Source organism: Pyxicephalus adspersus, chromosome 1 (assembly GCF_032062135.1).
Source record: "Pyxicephalus adspersus chromosome 1, UCB_Pads_2.0, whole genome shotgun sequence".
Classification (NCBI taxonomy): Eukaryota; Metazoa; Chordata; class Amphibia; order Anura; family Pyxicephalidae; genus Pyxicephalus; species Pyxicephalus adspersus.
In genome coordinates, this window is record NC_092858.1 from 11,594,916 (window position 1) to 11,616,896 (window position 21,981).

Consider the following 21,981-nt stretch of genomic DNA (forward strand, 5'->3'; position numbering starts at 1 on the left):
GATTCTAGATTCCAACATTCCCATCGTTGCAAAGGAGTAACAGCTTCCACAGGATCCTGGAAAAGATAAAAAATAAAGGGTAAAGATCTTCCAGGTATTCAACACACACACACACACACACACACACACACACACACACACACACACACTTAAATACGGAACAAGAAAATTCACGGTTAAGGGCCAGTAAAAAGCGTAGTTGTGGCCCTATTTAATGTACAGCACTGCATAACATGTTAGCGCTATATAAATCCTGTTTATTAATAATATATCATGTGGAAGGTCTGTTCATGCAGACAATTGAGGAGAATAGTATTCACCCTGGGCCCAGAACCCAGGATGCTCCCAAGGCAACTATCCTAATATGGAAGTAAAGTTTTGAACTTCCATTCCCAAAACTTCCATTCCACATTTTCCCCACATTTTTGGTTAAAAATTTAATTTTTTATCTTTTTTTGTTTCCAAAGTTGCTGGATTGCGTTGATCATACTCTTCTACTTAACTACGTTTCCATCTAGTTATTTAAACAGAGGACACATCCGTTTTATCTGTGGGTTCCCTAGAATACAGTTGCCCACTTTAAACAAATCAGAAGTCAAATATTGGCAAGAAAAAGAGGTATAGAAAGAGATTTCAGATTTGATTAGTTTATGTGCAGACTAGAACGTAAATACCTTGATTCCTGACAGGGCTGACAAAGTTGTATCCTTGAATATTTCTCCAATCCCAGGCATCAGGCAGGCCCTGGTATTTCTCGTCTGTGGGCATCCCAGCTGGGGGTGGGATGCTGCAAGAATGGAAAGAACCATTTTAAAGTCTAACTAAAAGATGCTCTTATTCCACAGCCAGCTTTAACTTTTCAATGTTTACTGCATGCATAGTCACTCACCCAATATTAGATAGTAAACTGTATAGTTGACTTTTAAGGCAGATATCAGTATCCTTATCAGGCTCCGGACAGACAGGGTGGGTCAATATACAAAAGCAAAACGAGATAATTCTAGCAAGAAGATTTGATCCCAACTCCTGGCCAGGTTAACCCCTGGGTTGTACTTTTGTACCTTGGGCTTTGTTTGGTTTTTTAATGAACAAGGATATCCCTTCCCTTTCTGTACTATCACTCATGGAGTAACAACAGTACATGTAGTAATTAACAGTACTTCTGCTGAAAATATTCCAACAGCCTTTTTTTTTTGGCCATGTAGGAGCTTGTAACAAAACTACTTAGCCAAGTTTTGGACCATGAAGGTTACGGATAGCTAGTGTTCACACAGATTAGGATCAGGAGCCATCAGAGGTTCAGAGTCTGGGTATGCTAGATAGCTACAGGTGACAATTCAAAAATTGAAAATTCCAGATTTTTGAAAGTTATACTTACACACAGGCGGCCTGCCTCTTGCAGCACAGCGGACATCTGTCACAGTTTCAGGGAGCAGGCAGCAAGGACGTCTCAACGTGTATTTAGTGCAGCAAGCAAGACCTAACAGCTGTTTCTGCAGAACAGCGCCATCAAAACATAGGTGACCAAACAGTGTACTACATTCCCTGTATTGAAAATGCCACCCAAAATTCATGCAGGAAAAATGAATGATGCGGATTATCTGTGGCCAGATTTTCGATTGTCAACAGTACTATCCTGTTACTGCTTTAACGTCTCACCATAAAAAAACCTTGCATTACAGACCATGGTGGCTGCCATTGCAAACCTTTTCCGAGAATCCCAACCTAACCAAGTTTTTAATTGCTTTGCGTTACCGACACACTGGGAACAAGCATGCTACAGGTAAGTGAATTACACAAAGCACTGAAAACTCTACAAATTTAATAAAACCAATAACGCAAATTTGTGACTGTTTATGTAATAGACTAGGGACACCGATAACAAAAAGCTGAATACCTTGGTATTCTGGATTTACGGCCACCAGCTCTTTTAATGAGATCCTCCATCGACATGCCTTCATATTCTGGGTACATGGTTGCTGTCCATGATTTCTGAACCGAGTTTATTTGTTTCACAAATGCGTGGTTGCTTCTGTACGGGATACTAGACAATCTGGAAGAGGAAAACAATGGCATGAACTGGATGAGGTACTGAAGAATAGCTGTCCAGTACACATCTTCTGTTCCAAGATAAACAAATTGTACTTCTAGTTATTCACATTCAACAAAATTTGTTCTTGTAATGTTGAAGATGTATCAGCTTGTTTAAGCCACTTAGGTTTCAAGTGCTAGAAAAATACCCAGCATTGCCATTCACACAAGTAGGACAGACACCTAATACAGTCACCAAAGAAGGTGAGCAAGTAGATGCCGACTGTCCAGATTATGATGGTGTTGTGCTAAAGGTGCAGATGTCCTGACAAGGATCAGATACTACAAAAAGAACAAGGTGATTCTGGTCTTTAAAACTTGTAGATTTCAATGAATATTATAGATCTGCCTGTTGAATGGATTCAGGCACCGGTCCTACCTATGTGGATATAAGTACCGGGATATTTCTTCTCAACACTCATAAAACCTGGAGAAGTAGCTTGGATACACCATGAAAAGCCTTCAACATGACAAGACCAGAACTAGTTGAATTTATTTGCTACTAGATATACCATGATCTGGACGCACGAGAACCTTCAGACATCTACTAGACACAAGTCTGAGTTTCATACTTTTTCTGCACTGTCCATTCCTTCTTGCCTTTGAGGTACTGGCAGATTAGGGAGATCTATTATGCCACAGGTATCCAGTAACCTCTATTAATGTGTCAGTGTTCTACCTTCCCCCTATAATTTGTTCCAACTTTCTAATGCCTGGCTTGTTAAAATGTCCAAATTTTTCCTTTTTTTTGCATTATGCCCAAACTGTTCAGTGGTCCGTATTTTAATCCAAATGTCTAATGTTCTATATTTAAAATCCCTTGTAGTAGTGTGATAGTTTGGTGTAACAAGTTAGGCTTAGTTCACATTAGCAGTAAAAAACTGGGCCATTTAACCCTGCTGAGTGACTACTTTGCAACTGCTAGGCACCTGGGATTGGTAACGGGCAGTAAGTGCCGGGCTTTTTCAGGCCTAGAAGTTTTTCAAGCAGCATTGGTTCCTGGCAAGAGGTAAACGTAGCAAATGCAACCTTACTGCCAATGTGAATTCAGCATGTGCTATATCTAGGTAATGCAAAACTTTTATGAACAAAATAAAAATGTTTTTCTTAATTTGCCTATGAACTAAGCCCATCGAGTCCCACGCTTACTCAGCTTCCCTCCGATTTCTCTTTGGCCATTTATGACATTGAGCACTTTTCTTACATTATAGGAAAGCCCCTGATGATACATTCCTGATGTTGGGCATGCGCAAAAGGAGCAGGCAACAGCCACCTGGAATATGCGACACAAATACCCCAGGAGGCTGCGGATTTACCCTTCAGTATTTGCCACTATGGCAGTAATGACGGAAGGGGAGGGAGAACGGAGCTGCCTTTCAGTTGTCCCTACAGAGGATTAGAGCGGCTGTGGGCAGGGCAGCCCGCCCACCTAAAACGGGCTGGGGAGAACTATGCAGTCTAGTCACTACCTGTTCTGCTGACAACCGTAGTTGTAGAAGTGCAGTGCGATGTACTTATGTCAAATCTGACACAACGTTTGGTAAAGTCACTACTGTGGTGCTCTCCCTCCTCCTTTAGTTTTGAGGAAGCAATACCTACAGGCTGTGGACCTCCCCACTTCTACTTTCATTCTGTGAATCTGAGCTTCCACTGCCTCATTATCATTCCTTCACTATTCACTGGGGGCAGCTCAGACATTGTCACAAAGTGCAGAACAAGGCATGACATATTAATAATGACAAGATCATCTGAAGTCATATTAGGATGTTAGGTGAATACACAATGAATAAGCTGTGGCGGTCATTAGTATTCCTGTTAAAATGCACTGTAGACAAGGCTGATATTCTGCTGTTCCTTACGGAATGTGTTGGAAGCATGTTACTATAGCCCGATCATCAGCTAAGCATGCCTGGCCTGAACACCACTCGTGCACCAAGCAGGTCAGGAAATTGTGAAATCACAATTTCTTCACCTTAGTACACATTACAATGGTGACAAGGCCTTTTTCTTTCCAAATTCTAATACTATCAAGCTGCCAAACACAGCAAGCCATTATCATTTAATGATCAGTCAAGGTAAAGGATAATATAAAAACACTTTCTTACCGTCCTGCGTTAGTGGGGAAGGGTGCAGGATGTAATTTCTTCCCAGAAGACCCGCTTATTTTCTTGCCAACAAAGCAAGCCCAGTTGCGACCCAGAACATCATGTACCCAGCCAGGGAAAGTATCATGGCAGAAACTGGTGACGTTGGAGCCATGCTGTTCATACTGAGGGGAAAAATACAGGAGATTCACTTTTTATCTATTGAAAAGTACAAGAACCAGTACAATTTGTGACATCCACACAGTTCTTATCCAAACAAGGCTTATTTGCAGGAAAGTTCCTTTATCTGGACAGAGACAACTTTTTTCTAATTTTGGTTCTGTACATTACCACAAATAATTTTAAATGAAACACAGATGCAGTTGAACTGCAGACTTTCAGCTTTAATTAATAAAGCCTTTTTTACACAATCACTTCATTTCAGGGGCTCAAAGGCTATTTCATGGGCTGGGGTGGGCTATTCCTTTATCATTATCAATTAAGCAGATAAAAGGCCTGGAGTTGATTTGAACACACACACGCGCAAAGGAAGCTGGGATTGCCAGGGACCCCTAGCAACAAACTCATACGCAGCTCAGCAAAAAAATGACTTCTGGGTGGAGATTAGGCAGGTAAGAACAGTTTTTGCAGAAGGGATGTTGCCTATCCCTTTTTCTACAATTAAAACCTGCCAGATTGCCAAGTCAAAGTGGAATTTAGTTCTACTTTAATACTTATGGTGTGGGAAGTCTAGAGAGAAAGTTCCCATTCGCTATGTACTGTGTACTTCAGAACCCCCTGAACTGTGGTGGGATCATAAGCATATTCAAGAAATTTTCATCCAACAAATGGTCACTAAATGACATACCTTAAAAAACGCAAACCACTTCATGTTGTTAATGACAACCTCAAACCCTTGATTGTAGATTATAGTAACAAATCCCAGATTGCCCATGTCATCCTCCACAACATCCAGCTCTTTAACAGTCACTATAACCTTCTTTTCCACGGGACCTGAGAAATAGGAAAACCATACACATGCCAATATTAGATTTCACATGATAACCAACAATTTTCATTATTTCTGCCTCAATCAAAGATCGATTTTCAAGGGTGGTTAGCCAACTACCTAACTGCATGTTTTTGAATGAGGGAGGAAAACCGAAGTACTCCGAGCTACCCACACGAACCTGCAAACTCCATGCAGATAGTGTCCTGGCTGCCGAGATTCAAACCTGGGACCCAGTGCTGCAAAGACCAGACTGCTAGTCTCTGAGACACCATGGTGCTCATCCAACGTTAATGGATGGCCTCAACTAATGGTTAAGAGCCTGGACCACAGGCCCGAAAAACCGGATGCTGGGACGACGTGGGTCCTGATAGAAGAGACCACCGGATTGATCAGACTGCCCTGTGGGATTGAAGGCAAGTGTACTTTTGTTGTTACAAGGTACTTTAGTTTAGTTCCTCTTTAAATTCTATCTGTTCAAACTTGCCTTCCCGTCTTCTTCTGTCTCTTAAAACCTCAATACTTACCCCACCATTCCATATTCCCCACCAATATCTTCAGGGAAGGGTTCTCTCCTCCTCCTGTGCATCTGTCTGTAATTTGCAACCCCTATTTAGTGTAAAGCACTGCTTAATATGTTGGCGATATATAAAACCTGTTTAATAAATATATTATGATTACCCTTCAGCACTGCGCTGAGCAATGATTAGCAGATGACTGGCTTTACCTCGTGACAAGGATCTGTAACCAGTAAAGTCCGCTTCCTTCATGCACAGAGGAAGTAGAACAAGGCTAACTAACTAAGTTAAAATTAAACTCATTCATCTTCAAGCTGAAATCAGAGAAGAGATCAGCAATATGGTTTCTGTTACAGGATGTGAAACTTTGCAGCCAAGTCTCACAAGGCCAGAAACAGCCCGATATCCATTACAGCTCAGATAACAAAACAGCAGCACAAATACTTCCTACTAAGAAGTATAAAAAATGAAGGTGCATACAGAGGGCCAGGGGTGAGAATCTATAGCTCCAGACCCATGTTATCAATGGGAGAAGTAAGGGGAACCTCTTCAATGGAGACCTGAGATGGGTTCTAACCTTTCTCCAAGGTACACAGAATATTTAACATTTATTCCATTATCTCAGATTGCACTAATTCACAAAGCAAGGTTTCTCACTAGAGAAGAAGTTAGTAGTCATGTATAAAACTTCAAGACTGTACTGCATCAGTGTTCTAGCCTTGTATAAGTTTGCAGCCAGCCAGTAAAACGTATTTGTTCACCCAGACACAGGATAGAACAGGCTGGTGGCTGCACTAATTATCATTCACAATAAGGGAAATGAAAATAAAGTAACCATACTCTATTAGACTACGTTAAGATTTTGTCATTGGAAGGGATCTTTCAGGAGCGTTGTACATACAGAGCCGTTCTGCTCTATAAAGTGGGGAGAAGATGGAGCAGCACCCCACTGTGCTCTCTCCCCTTCACTGCCATTGGAGTTGTTTGTTGTTCCTGGAACCCGCCAGGACAGAAGCATAAACGACGTTGACCTGGCCGCTGTACACACATCAGATTTTTGTCCGATACCAGCCCTGAAGCAATAATCAGAGAATCATCTGATGTGTGTACGTAGCATTAGTCTCCAGTACATTGCCCACTGCCCAGCAATCACACACTAATAAAACTAGTAACACCAGCAGGGCAACCAATTAATAAGTTTGACTTTGCCAAATACTTGGGAAGACTAAGGAAAAGCAAAATATTAGCAGAACATGCTGCCAAGACTGGCAATTTTGGACAAACATGTGAAGCATTACACCATACTTTCATCAAAGGCTTTTTTTTTTCATTTCCCCCGCACCCCAATTCTCCACTGAGGACTGCAAGTTGTAGATCTCTTCTGGGACCCTCCCAACCCAGGAGCCACATACTTGCTGGTCAGAGGGTACGATCTGATTGTACAGTATTCTTTAGATAAATGGACTATGTAGAAAACGTGGTGGTGAGTGAGAAAACAGTCGTCACCCTTACAGATTGACAAAAAGTTAAAATGAAGTTATCAACAACATTTTTTACTTTATATACAAGGGTATATAGCCCTCTTTTATACCCTCCCCCATTTTTTTCTGAAAGGTGGAATTCCCCTTCTATCTTTACCACTGCAGCTGTAAAGACTGAATGGGAACGCAGAGCCTCCTGGGATACACAACGTAGGCATGTGCAGGAGTGGCATTTCAGACACTGAAAAAATCTCACACGTGCAGTCATATCAGCACATTTTTTTTAAAAAAATTAGAACAGTACCTAGAAGGCAGCTAAAAAACACATTACCCAGAAGGCTTTGCAGAATTGACGGGACTTTCTCAATCAAGAACTGAAAGTTGCACAAAAGCCAATAGAGACGCCAGACATTATCACATACCAAGGCTGATCCAACAAAGAAAATAAGGAAGTGTAGGGAATATTCCCCGGTATAGAAAACATTTTCTGATTAGTCACTATGAAGGAGGGGGGTAGTTGTATCATTCAGAAGAAAGGTTTAACAGGATGCTTCTCTGAGCACATTAATGAAAGTTGCAGAGTTGTAGTTTTTTTTGCATTTATAAACGCAACAATGAATCAGAAAACTGGAAACCCCCACATCTAGAGGTACAGGATATGCAAGTTAGTTCATCATGTGATCAATTGTTCATTCCGAAAGTTCAGGGCCAGACTCACTATTGAGTTCTTGGAACGTACATTTATGCTAATCATTTTAAATAGCGCCCCAACACACACCACATTGCCAAAAATAGGGCAGGTGCATTTGTCCCGTTTTGCTGCCTAAGCGCAATATGTTCTAATGTAATAAAGTGTGGGTGCATCGATGCTTAAAAGTGCAAACTGGGTTTTAATGAAGCAAGGGTGTGAAACATTTAATGCACACGTTTGTCACAAAAGCTACAGTGTTCTCCCCAGCCCGTTCTAGCCGAGCGCACCACCCAGCACCTTTCAGTAACTACCCGCCTGTTATCAGACGGAAGCTCAGGCTGGACTTGTGTGGAGTGAGAGGTTTGTGAAAAGTTTGCTGCCTGCTTGCTCTGCTGGGGAATGCTATACTTCTACATATTTTACACATATCATACCTGTATGTATTATACACATATTATACACATGAAAAAGAACCCCAGTTATCCAGAACTCAGATAACCAGAACTCGACAGCTCAAGTTCTGTATAACCAAGGTTCTACAGCAATCTCTCTGCTGATTGCTCTGCGATTGGCTGAAGAAAGGGGAAACTCCGATGATGCTTGAGTTGGGTTTTTCTCAGCCATTCAGGTAAATGGGGACAAGTTCAGGTCTAGTGCCAACTGGCTGAGCTCTGCTGATCGCTCTGTTTTCTTGATTGCCCCCATAACCCTAGCAGAGCCGTGGCATTGGTTCTGCATCCAAGAACACCACACGCATACCACAGCTCTGCTAGCACTGCGCAAGCAATCAAGCAGAGTTGTCAGCATAATAGAGCTCCGCGATTGGCTGAGGAAAGGGAAACCCTGATGACAGCTCAAGCCTTCAGGTTTTCCTTTTCCCAGCCATTGAACCCTAGGGGTGAAGGGGCAAGTCTTTCCATTCAAGTCTAGCGCTGATTTGCTGAGAAAAGAAAACCTGAGAAAAGTTATCCAGAAACTACACTTATCTGGCATAGGCCATTCCCCATGGATGCCAGATAACTGAGGTTCCACTGTATTATACTTAATACATTTTAAAAAAAGTCTTGCCTGTACACATTTTGACCACCCAGCTGAAAACAATTTCAGAATGTCTGTATCTGTCTGTCATTTGCAACCCATATTTAATGTACAGAGCTGCGTAATATGTTGGTGCTATATGAAAACTGTAATAATGATAATACCACTGTTGTATGCTGCATCGTATGCACTGTATGGGGCCATCTTATTTACTTGGAAGAGCTGCCCAACAAACCACACATACACAAGCATAGTGCTGAATGAACCACGTGCTGCACTGTAGTACACACGGGGTGTCAACGGCAAACCAATGCACCAACACCTATACTGTGCACATGAAACATCTTAATGGTGTTCAGTCCCCGATCGTTTAAAGCGTACCTAAACTCAGAATTTTTCCTTTACATAAAAGAGTAGACAAAGCTTTTATTTAAAGTAAAAATTTTGTTTGTGTTTTTTTGCAGCGGCGATAAAGAATGAATGGGACCGCAGCGCCTTCAGAGAGGCTCTTGGTTGCTCCTTCAGTGCATGCCCAGAAGGAGCCCTTTCACCAATAGAAAAAATTGCCGATCTCACGCATGCGCAGTGAGATTGGCAATTTTTTTCCCCAATCTATGTAACAGATCTTGCACCTGCGCAGTGCGAGATTAGGTGTGGGTGAGGCAGGAAGAAGAACACAGGAAAAAAAAGAGAAGATGTCAGCACCCGGTGCTCCCTCTGGGCTGAAGACGCGGGACCTGATGGAAGAAACCTCCTGACAGATAGATCTGCAGGATTAAAGGAAAGTGTGATTTTATTGTTGTGGGATTACTTCTGCTCACAATTTAACCCATACTGTAAAAAGTAAATCAACTGGCCCTCATTGCAGTGCAGCACTTCAAAGGCTTGATGCTCGGCTATGATGCTCAACCCATAACCCCAGTTCATGTTCCTGCAGACCTGGAACATGACTGCAAATCAGGAGTTACAATTTCACATGTTTGTACTGGATCAAAGTAATAACCTCCTCCTCGCTGGTATTCCACTAACCCGACTCTCTCCTCTACAATCTATTATGAATGCTGCAGCCAGACTCATCCATCCTTCCCTCCGCTCCTCTTCTGCTGCATCTCTTTGTAGTTCTCTCCATTGGCTTCCATTTCACCTTAGAATCAAATTCAAGCTCCTGTGCTTTGCCTTCAAATCCCTCCACAGTTCTTGTCTCACTTACCTTTCTCACCTGATAGAAAAATACTCCCCCTGCCGCTCTCTCCGCTCCTCCAATGACCTACTAATGACTTCCTCACTCATAACCTCATCACATGCACAGCTATAAGACTTTTCTAGAGATGCCCCGATTCTCTGGAATGGTCTTTGTCCTATTCGACTTGCTCCTACTTTTATGAGCGCTCAAAACCCTTTTTTTCAGACTTGCCTACCTATCTTCTGTCTTTTAAAACCATGACTACTTCCCACCATTACATATCTGCCCTCCTATTGTGTGTAAATTCCCCCACTTACTAGATTGTAAGCTCTTCGGGGCAGGGTCCTCTCCTCCTCCTGTGTCACTGTCTGTATCTGTCTGTCATTTGCAACCCCTATTTAATGTACAGCGCTGCATAAAATGTTGGCGCTATGTAAATCCTGTTTAATAATAATAATATTAATAATGGGGTTAAACGTTATAGAAGTTATTGGAGTTATAGATTGTAGGCATACACAGTGCAAGGAGGAGCATAAGGTTTGCTTGATCACTCCCCCTCCTACTCATCCCTTCCGTGGTGGAAACTCCCTTGTGGGTATGTTGCACAAAGTACTAGTAAATTAATCCACACATTACATTACATACACATATGACCCAAAAACAGGGGGGTGGTTAATGAAAAGTGCCAGGTGGTGCACCCAACTAAAAAGAGGGTGCACCACCCTCCGCACCTCTCACCAACCCTGCAAAGAGCAGGAGCCAGATATGTGGCATTTTGCAGGAAAATTGCTGCCATGGCAGCTCCTATGTTGGTGCCCTGACAGGTCCACTTTAAGCCCTCACATATACCCCAGCCAGGTAATTCTGCTGCAACTTGCATACAGCTGCCCCTAAAGCTCCCATCCACCCAGACTGGGCCGCAGAGCTGACAATCTACCATACACACACCATATCAGGCCCTCACCCAGCTGGGAGCAGTCGATATCCTTGTTGCGCACCCCTCCCTTGCTAGGGCTCACATGGAACTCCCATGTTCCTTGCAGGTCCGGGAAGGAGCAGTTTGCCGGAGTGTCGGCGGCACCGGGCCGGCTCCATACCGCCAGCAATACGAAGAGCAGCACCGACTTCAACTTCTCCATCCTGACTGACAAGCGTCACCAGGCAGCGGTGAGTTAAATAGGGATCACATGACCTATCAGGGGCGGCTCACGTGAGGTCGGGTCAAGTGTTTTCAGAGAGAACAAGCAAAGGGCGGGGCTTGTGTGAAGAGGCGGGGTTATCTATGTCGTGTTTTGGCGGTTCAGTCAGTGTGAGGAGAATTCTGAGGGGGTGTGTTTGTCAGAGTAAAAGTCATACAGCTATGGCTGCATCAATTATCAATCATATACATAATATACATAACAAAATACATAACATAAAATAATAAAATTATCTTTATTTTATACCATATAGTATATTGTGAGCCAACTATAAGCTTTGAATTGACTACATATGAGTGAATACAAATGCGAATGTACACCTTACACACTTGTGACTTCAAATTTGTGAGTTCATATTTTAGTCACAATTTTCCTGCCAGATCACACTGAGGGTATTATTATTATTACTAATATTATTAATAAACAGGATTTATATAGCGCCAACATATTACGCAGCGCTGTACAATAAAGAGGAGCTAAACCCAAAGGTGCAGAAGAAAAGGATTGCGATGAAAGAATTGGCTCTGCGGAAGAAAAGGTATGATTTTTTATTTGGGTCTAGTTCCGCTTTAATTTTTCATTGGAGTATCACAAATACATTTATCAAGTTATTTTTATGTTTTTTTTTATTCTTATTATTATTAATAAACAAGATTTATATAGCGCCAACATATTACGCAGCGCTGTACATTAAATAGGGGTTGCAGATGACAGACAGATACAGACAGTGACACAGGAGGAGGAGGGGACCCTGCCCAGAAGAGTTTTGCATAAATAAATCTTGCTAGTTACAAAACTTTCTCATTTGTATTTTTTTTCATATTTTGTTCTTTTTTTCTTCGTTTTAGGAAAGCTGAAAATTGTCTCCATGGACACATCTTTACATATATCCATCTATCTGGCAGAACATGGCCATTCTTGTAGTCTTGGCTCTACTAGCTTGCTTAGTGGTTTGATGGTTTTGTGTCCTGTGACCCCCGGCTTCTTTGGTAACTCGTCCGGTGGACTGATAGCCCGTGTATAGCCTTTGGCTTGTTTTATAGATTTGCCTTTGTAAGAAACTTGTGCTGCTTATGTGCGGGCTCCTGGTCCTCTGCCTGCCCTTCCTGAGATGCCATCCCTTGTGCACTAAGGGTATGTACACACGTCAGATGATTCTCATCCGATTATTGCTTCTATTGGACGAGAATCTGGCATGTGTACAGCGGCCGTCCGACGTCGTTCATAGATCTGTCTCGGTGCTGAGGCCCCAGCTACAAACTTTCGCAGGCCATTGCTGGGCATTTTCCTCATACTTTCTATCTTTTAGGTCAGAGAAAGTGAACTTAACTGAAAGTGAACTTAACTTAAGATACTTACTTAAAATACACTTACCTTCAATCCCGCAGGTTAGTCCGATCACTGCCGTGGTCTCTTCCATCGGGTCCCGCGTCGCCCCAGCATCCGTCCCAGAGCCGGCCATCTTCTCTTCTTTTTGGTTATTCATCCTACGTCACCCGACCCAGGCAGGCGCGAGATCGGGTGACGTAAGATAAAAAAAAAAATTTTTTTCCTCATGAAAGTCTCTTTCTGCGCATGCCTGAGATGCTTGGGCATGCGCAGAAGGAGCACCCAAGAGCCTCCCAGGATGCGTGATGTAGGTATCCCAGGAGGCTTTGCATTCCCATTCATTCTCAATCGCCTAGGCAGTTGAAAATTAGGGGGGGGGGGGGTTTGCTGCACCCGACAGAATTTTTACTTTACATAAAAGGGTTGTCTACCCTTTGATGTAAAGTGAAATTTCTGAGTTTAGGTACGCTTTAATATTTTCTCCCACTTCCTGTCTCTGACGCTCATAGGGGGTCACTAGGACAAAAAGCAATGCACAAAAAAAAAATAAAAAAGCCCATTCACGCTTGTGTTTTTACACCGTCATTGTCAATGGCTCCATGCTGTATGTTAGAGTAGAAAGCAGAGTACCGTAACAAGGGACAATAAAGAAAGGTGCAAACTGTGCTGCTGCACGAGGGCCCCGGGCCCACTGTTGGCTCTGTCTTCCTTTTCACTACAGTGCACACAATGACCCTGATTTATTAAAGCTCTCTAAGGCTGGAGAAGATACACTTTCATCAGTGAAGTTGGGTGATCCAGCAAACCTGGAATGGATCTGGTCCAGGATCAAAAACATTTGTTAACAAACGGCAAATGACTTTTAGGAAATCCATTCCAGTTTTGCTGAATCACCCAGCTTCACTAATGAAAGTGTATCCTCTTCAGCCTCGGAGAGCTTCATATATGCTGTTATATCCATTGTGATGTACCCTTAGTAGAGTTGCCACATGGCCAGTATGTTACTGGCTTAGTTTGAGAATACAGGTAGGTTACCGAAAAGATAAGGACTGTAATTTTGTTCTTAAGTTGAATTTGTATGTAATTCGGAACAGGTGCATTATTTTAATAATTGCATTCAGGACAGATGTTTGTCTCAACAGATTATTAGGCAGCATGGTGTCAGTTACTGTAGAAATTCCACTCTATAAGTTAATCACAAACAAAGCAAAAAAAAAATCTTTATGCAGCCTAGACATTCATTAACTTCTGGAGCAAGCTGTGCTTTGATATGCAAAAAAAAAACAATTGCAGAGTTTGTCTTGGTCAATAAAGAGTTACAAGAGCTTGCAGAAAGAGCTCACCCCCTAAGATCACCCACAACCTCAGCTGTGTTTAGCAAAAAACTTTGTCTGCAAGTCATGCAAACCGCCCCTGCTCCCCATCAAGCCTCCATCCTGCACATGAGTGAGAAGGAAGCCACGTTCATATCTAGGAGGTGTCTGTATGTCGGATGTCCTTAACTCGGGGATTACCTGTAGTTGGGTATGTGGTCAATGTTAATAAAAGAAAAAAGAATAAATAGATGTAAGTTTCTTCTTGGTAACCATAATTGGCAGCCCATTTTCTCTCAATGAAATTTAAATATTTGCTTTTATACAGATGTGCATTAACACGCCAGTGGTAAACTGAACATTTAAAGCAAACATTTACCACTTAAAAGGATAGACAGGATGGCGAGGAAAGAATTAGGGGCTCTGCAGAAGAAAAGGTATGATTTTTTATTTGGGTCTAGTTCTGCTTTAATTCTTCATTGGAGTATCACAAATACATTTATCAAATTATGTTTGTGGTTTTTATTATTATTATTATTAATAATAAACAGGATTTATATGGCGTCAACATATTACGCAGCGCTGTACATTAAATAGGGGGGTTGTAAATGACTGACAGACAGTGACACAGGAGGAGGAGGGGACCCTGCCCCAAAGAGTTTTCTTGAATAAGGTTTTTAAATAAATAAATAAATCCTGCTAGTTACAAATAACTCCTGCTAGTTACAAAACTTTCTAATTTGTATATTTTTCTTCGTTTTAGGAAAGCTGAAAGTTATCTCCATGGACACATCTTTACATATATCCATCTATCTGGTAGAACTTGGCCATTCATGTAGTCTTGGCTCTACTAGCTTGCATAGTGGTTTAGCCTTTTTCTTGTTTTATAGATTTGCCTTTGTAAGAAACTTGTGCTGCTTATCTTGTACATTTACCTTCAATCCCGCAGCACAGTCAATCGGTCCGGAGGTGTCATCCATTGGGTCCTTGAGCCGGCACGCTGGGCACCGCCATCATCTCTTCTTTTTCCGGGTTCTTGTACCTACATCACCCAACCCAGGCACGAGTTTGGGTGACGTAGGTTGGAAAAAAATTGCCGATCTCACTGGGCATGCCGATCTCCATTTTTTTTCCCTTTTTACAAAAAGGCTCCTTCTGCGCATGCCTGAGCATCTCGGGCATCCATGAGCCTCCCGGGATGCATGACGGCTTTGTGCTCCCATTCATTCTAGGGGTGGTGCTGCACTCTTTTTTTTTATTAAAAAAGGGTGTTGCATTTGATAAACAAACAAACAGAATTTTTACTTTACAGAAAGGGTTGTCGACCCTTTTTTTATAAAGTGAAATTTCACAGTTTAGGTACGCTGTTGTGTGAAGAGAAATGAGATGCTACAACCCACACAAAAGTGTATTATTTCCTATTTGGAAAACAGTAATAATGGCCTCATATATATATTAGTTTTAGATGTAATATATCAGCCCTATGTCAGTACCTATTGTGATCTTAAAATGATCTACTGCAAATCACAAGCAAACATGCTCATGATCTGACATTTTGTATGTTAATGTTTAAATAGACTAGCATTTTAAAATAAAACAACTTATGGGCTGTTCCCCTATACTCTAGAAATCAACCAGGAAGTTATCATTTTGTTGGCCTTACGTTTTTACTTATTCATCCAAACAACTTCCACTTCCCAAATCAAATCTTCTTCTTTGTAAAATTATCAATGGACAAGCAGAAAATCTGCATAGTCACCGCAAATTACCTAACCGCACTAACTTAGCTCTACACTTCTTGTACATTTCACAATCCCTTATTGCTTCATCATTGTGGGCCTGGCACCAACAGACAAGTATATTGTATTCAAAGTCACAAAAAAATGCAAAGTTTATTCTGAAATTGCAATTTATTTATTTATTTCTAATACCGTATATGCACTTTTGGAGTGGAGAAAGATCAAACCTTCCTCTTACCTCCTGCCTAAAAAATTGGTTTCATACCGAGGGGATATCTGCTTGGGCATATCTAAATTCCCAAATAACAATAACATATAACAATAACATAGTTTACCAGTGCTTAGGTGTTACAGCTAAATTCATTTGTTGGCATTCAGTTCATCTCACAGGATCTCATCTCACAAGGTTAAGGCATTTCTTCAATAATATGTCATTTCTGCATACGCTAAACATGTACTTCTAAACTTAAAACTTCATATCTATAAAAGGAAACCAATAAAACCACTATACCTAAGCACCAGAAAGTTGTTTAATAATTAATTTCTAATTAATGGAAACATATACAGAGATAACAACACACCATCTAAAACAAAAAGGCTTTTTTCTATTTGGAAGGGTTGTCACTGCATAGATATATGATTGTGGTGGAGCACTGCCTAATCACAGAAAGAGCAGGTTTAACAGACAATCTGACTCTCTTAAAAGGACAACAGAGTGTACAGATAGTCCTCGAGTTAGGGACATCCGACATATGGACATCTCCTAGATACCAATGGGGTATCCCTGCTCGTAATGTGCAGGATAGAGGCTGCATGGGGGAAGGGGCGGTTTGCATTGTCTGCAGAAGAAATCCTTTGCAAAACACAGAGACTGAGCTCTTTCTGCAGCCTCTTGTAACTCTTTAATGAGGCAAGACAAAACTGCAGTTGTTTCTTTTTTCTTTTTGCATCTCAAAACACAGCTTGCTCTAGAAGTTAGTGAATGTCTAGCCTCCCTGGCGCTATTTTTGAGTGTGGCTCGGGGTGGATTTTCTATGCAAAAAGTGGTAACCTCAAGCCACACTCGGGGGAGAATTTCCAAAACTCCTACCTTGTTCCCAGTTCCAGCGGTGTCCTCCAGCAGTGCCCGCGTCTTCTTCTCCTGCTGATGCCGGCCGGGCATCTGTGCAAGCTGGCGATGCTCAGCCAGCATCTGCGTCCCCAGCGCGTGAATGTTGGGGACATGAGGCTAGGGGAAGCAGATGCTGGCCGGGTATGTGCTTGTGAGTGTGTTCCTGGAGGGCGAAACCGTGCAGAGAGGTAGGCGAGATCGGGTGGGAAATGTAAAATAAGGAGAATTTTTAAATGTAACGTTTTTGCATTTAAAAAACTTCTTTAACCATACTGTCATGGGGGCTAGGCTCCATAATGTTTTTTTTTTTGCTTTGTGATTAAAATAATGTACCTATTCTGACTTACATACAAATTCAACTTAATAACAAAATTACAGTCCCTATCTCGTATGTAACCCGGGGACTACCTGTAAGTGACCATTTTTTTTTTTTTTTGCTTTTGCATTAGTATTATTGACATTTTTACCTTAAATGGACAATTTTAACTTTTATTGCAAATTTATTGATGTTGCTGGTTTTCCTCCTCTTATTTGGTGTCAGGTCGGGTCTTATTGCAGCACTGAAATTTATTGTGAACCCAGGCTGTCATAGACAGCCCCTGCCAGACTGGGCTTACAGTAAGGGGCTGAATGATGCTGGCTGAAAATTTACTTTCAGTTAATGGCAGTGGTGAAGACATTAGGGCTGTGCTGAAACATGGAGAGGTAAGTATTGCAAGGAATTACCATGTAGAGCAAACTGCCAGGTTGAGTTTTCAGTTTGTTTGCTTGTGTTACCTGGGTGTAGTCTTAGAAGAAGCCCAGGTTCTCCCATGATTTTCCAGTCTAAAAACCTTTAGGAGTGAATTGACGAAAGCAGCGAGGATAGCTAGAGTCAGGGAAACCTAGGACCACTCAAATATTACTGGAAAAGGTGCTGTGGAAAAGCACAATGATTGTAGTTGGAATCAAGTAATAAAAATACAAAAATAGACAAAAATACAGATTGTGTGTCATTAGAACAGGTTTACCCATTGGAAGTTTTCCATTTGAAGATTTCTCCTTACTTCCTGTTACTGTGGCAACTCGAAAATGCCAGATTTTTCATCACTTTACCAGGACCAGCAGTGAGGGTGAATATCTCCAAACAAATATTATTTGAAGTTATAATTCATCATTGCGCTATCCAAAATTAAAAACGTTTTAGTTTTACCTATACCTTAAGTCCGGTAAGCAAAAGATCCAAGCGAAAAGCCTAAATCCCCTTTTTAAGTAAACGTTTGCATTATTGCAGATAAACCCACTTTCATAAAATAAAACTGAGACAGACTAACCCATCTAAGAGACAGTTTTTAATTACCTACTGAGAAGAAGTTTCAATTACAGAATAATTATAATTCTTTTTATTGTTTATAACAAAAACAATAACAGCCTTTCAATAACAATTAAAGAAGTTTATCAAGAACAAAGAATCCACAAGGAATACGTAATCTTCAGAAGACATTTGGAACATTGATTTTCTCTCTCCCCCACTCAAATTAATTTCAGATTAAAGGATAGATTTCTCTCACAGCATTCTCTTTTTAATTAGGGTCTCAACTAAATTTTCCTTATAAAGAAAAGTTTGGATAACTCCTTCATGACCATGACCTAGATATAGTTATAGTCAAACAAGACAGCAGGATGGCTTTGGGGCCCAGAAACGTAAAAGGCCCAGCGATGTGTGGTTATGTGTTTTTATTCACTCTGGTCTTTATACCAGCTGGAAATATATTTAGATAAGAATGCTTCTGGTATTTTGTAAGTTAAAGTTTACTTGATGCCAAAAAACTGTAGGGAAGAGTAAGGGAAGGGTTGAACCCTGGTCAAGTTTTGTATGTGCTAAAAACAGCAAGGCCCAGTATCTACCAATATGTTTAATGTTTTATAGCCAAATCTAATACAACATTACAGAAACTCTGAGGACCTCTTTTCATATCAGTTCTGTATCTGTGATTGAGAAAAGAGTCCACAGAGTCATTGTGCTGCAGATAGCCTGTGCAGTGAGCAGTCCGTTGGATGAACCCAGCAGCCCCCCAATATAATATTAGTATACATGGTACAGTTACTATGCTACCATGAACACTGATGGGAAATCCAAAAGTTTACAGTTTTCACTGGAACAGTAGGCTTGAGGAAAACTTCCAATGATATTTGTCAACTTGGGGAGACTTTTTTACATTTCCTGCTGGGTCTCAAAACATGAAGCCAAAGTAACCCTCCCTAAAAGCAGAGAGAGTGAGAGGAAGAAAGAGAGGAGAGGAGCAATGACCCTCCATATAGGGTCCAAGTGTTTTATTCGTTTCCCTTCAGAAAAATCATTCAAAGTGTACATTTTTCTTTACTCGTCTTTCTTATTATTATTCTTGCCTCCCTTGCCCTCGAGGTCTCTCTGTGCACCAAGATTTCAGAATACACATGCCTCTTGTATTTATACAATATTTGTTTACCTTTTTTGTTTTTATTGAACTGAAAAAGCCATTATGTCAATAAATGTGATATGCAATTACCTCCAACCATCACTTAAAAGAAGACAGCATATGACCTTATGAATAACATCAAGGTATTCCCACACTATTGGTTTTGTGCATGATAAACTTTGATAAACTCATTGGTTTTGCAGAAGCATTCTATAACTACTTTATTAAGGTGTTTACCAGATCACAGCAGTTATAGTTAGATTGGATCACACTATTATGTCTTCAGGTCCTCCCCAGCTGCAGAAGACATCCATTGGTGGAACCTTTTTTGGGCAGGACATAGTTGATTAGCCTGATAGGAATTTCCTGGTGAATAACTTATATTTCATCCCAATCCTACCTGCAGATTAATTACACTTGACTCCAGTGCTGCCAAGTCTTTCATAAGAAAAGTCCAGCGCTCCTGGTGATGCCAGTGATTGTGCATGCGTAAGTGTCCTATACATGAGCGTATGCAGACCATGCCAGCATGGCAGTGTGCAGTGTTTTAATAGGCAGTGAACTGAGCCCCTCTTGCAGGATGATATTTATTTACCAGCTTACATACTACAACCTATTTCATTTTAACTAACCTGTCTTTCCTGATGATAGCCTTGCCTCCCCATTTTTTTTTTATTCTCTGGTAAGTCTCTGGATCTGTCAGACTCATCATTGACTTAAAGAGGAACTAAACTGAAAACTGGCAAAAAACCAAAAACGTTTACCTTCAATCCCCCAGGGCTGTTCGATCAGGTACAGGTGTCAGGGCAGGTGTCCTGCATCAAGTCTCGCGTTGTCCCGACTTCCGTCCCAGAGCCGGCGCTCTGGGCGCCGCCATCTTGTCCTTTTCTTCCTGGTTCTTCATCCTATGTCACCCAACCCAGGCGTGAGATCGGGTGACGTAGGATGAAAAAAGTTTGCCGATTTCATTGCACATGCGTGAGATCTGCAAATTTTTCTCTTTGCGCGAAAAGGCTCTTCCTGCACAGAAGGAGCAAGACCCTCCCAGGATGCCTGACATAAGTATCCTGGGAGACTTTGCGCTCCCATTTATTCTCAATCACTTAGGCGGTCGAGAATTAGGGGAATTAGTGCTGCTTTAAAAAAAGGGTGTTACACCTAAAAAAAAAACAAAAAAACAACAGAATTTTTACTTTACATAAAAGGGTTGTCTACCCTTTTATGTAAAGGGAAATTTCTAAGTCTAGGTACCCTTTAATTTTGCCTCACCTTGCTGATTCTGTGTTCTGTCTTATCTTTTGTTACATTATTGGATCTGTTTGTTTCTTTGTTGCTGACTCAGTTTACCTTCAACCTTTTCTGTAGAATGTTATCCCCACTGGCTCTGTTTAGTCATATACTGAATATATAATGAGTTTAGTATAAATGGTATGAGATTGAAACATCCTTACCACAAGAAGCTTTGAAATAGGCTACGCTAGTACTTAAATTTCACACCTCAGGTACACATAGCACAAATTAAATAGGTTAAGCATTAGTCAGATTCTTCTGTTGTCACAGTCTAAAACTACCCTGACACTACCTACACACCAAAATATGTATTTCTTATATCCTCTGTAGTACTTAGGCAACAACAATAACAAGAAGAAGGGTACATTGGATAACAAAAGTTGATGTTGCACAACCAAAGGCAAATTATACAGGAAATAAGTAAGTAATATAGCAGATATAACTGGAAACATACTACCAAACAGTAAAAATGAAAGATGCAGATTTTTAATTAAATTTATATGTTTTGGTGCTTTAATGCATATACATTAAGGTATTTAATACATGCATTATCACCAATTCCAACTATAAGAAAAAGCAAGAACTATTTTACCTAACTTAATAAATATTTGACTTGCTGTATATTTTGGTTAAGGAGGAGAAACACACATTATTTTGTACAATATTTTGTGCTGTAAATGTGAATGTGAACCTAATGTTCAACTGCTTCCAAAACTTACTGTGATATCACAATGTCCTATTGGACCTGATGACCTGAAGGCCACCTTTGACACTTGTGGTGCTGCTGGCCTTGCATCTCATCAGTTTTGTGTGGGAGTACAAACAAAGGTTTGTAAAGGAATAATAGTAGTAAAATCTTCTATTCTGTCACTCTGGTATACAGCACATTTCTAGTCTCCAGTTAGGCAATGATTGTCGTTGGAAAGGATCTCTCACGATCCTTTCCAATGACTAAGGACTGCACGAGGCATGATCGAGTGTTGAACATACAGCACCGCTCTGCTCTATGGAGAGGGGAGGGGAAGAACAACGGAGCAGCACCCCTCTGCGCTTTCTCCCCCTTTGCTTTCATTACTATCGCTCGTTGTCCAATGTCCATGGATCCTCCAGGACGGTTGTTCGGACAATGGACGGCGAGCGCTGTACATACACCAGATTTTCGTCGGATATTGGCCCTGAGTCGATTATCGTACGAGAACCATTGCACTTGTGTACGTAGCCTTACGCCTGCACATAATCTCTGACGATTGTTTACTCTTCTATGTCTGCAGTCTCAGACGGTTCTCTCTGGCATTCCATATCCAAAACATTAAGTGTGCATTGGTCAAGAGTTGCAGTTAAGGCTGGCTAAGTTGTCAAATCTGCCCTCATTCCCACATATATGCATAAGCACAGTAAGAAAAGTGTAAATATTTTCAACTAATAGGCTGAAAACATGTTACATTATAGCTGCTATATCTCTTTATA

The 21,981-nt window shown here is 41.1% G+C and overlaps 1 protein-coding gene across 1 annotated transcript in view; it reads right to left on the reverse strand.

Moving 5' to 3' along the window:
* The window catches only part of CTSC (cathepsin C), a 14,127-nt gene extending 2,838 nt beyond the window's left edge, over window positions 1–11,289 (reverse strand). The window contains exons 1-6 of the mRNA XM_072398633.1: window positions 11,060–11,289; window positions 5,044–5,189; window positions 4,197–4,360; window positions 1,898–2,053; window positions 675–787; window positions 3–56 (exon numbers count right to left, since the gene is read on the reverse strand). Of these exons, the coding sequence (XP_072254734.1) occupies window positions 3–56; window positions 675–787; window positions 1,898–2,053; window positions 4,197–4,360; window positions 5,044–5,189; window positions 11,060–11,234 (808 nt within the window). The 5' untranslated portion in view covers window positions 11,235–11,289. The remainder of the gene's footprint in view (window positions 1–2; window positions 57–674; window positions 788–1,897; window positions 2,054–4,196; window positions 4,361–5,043; window positions 5,190–11,059) is intronic.
* Between the last annotated feature and the right edge of the window lie 10,692 nt (window positions 11,290–21,981).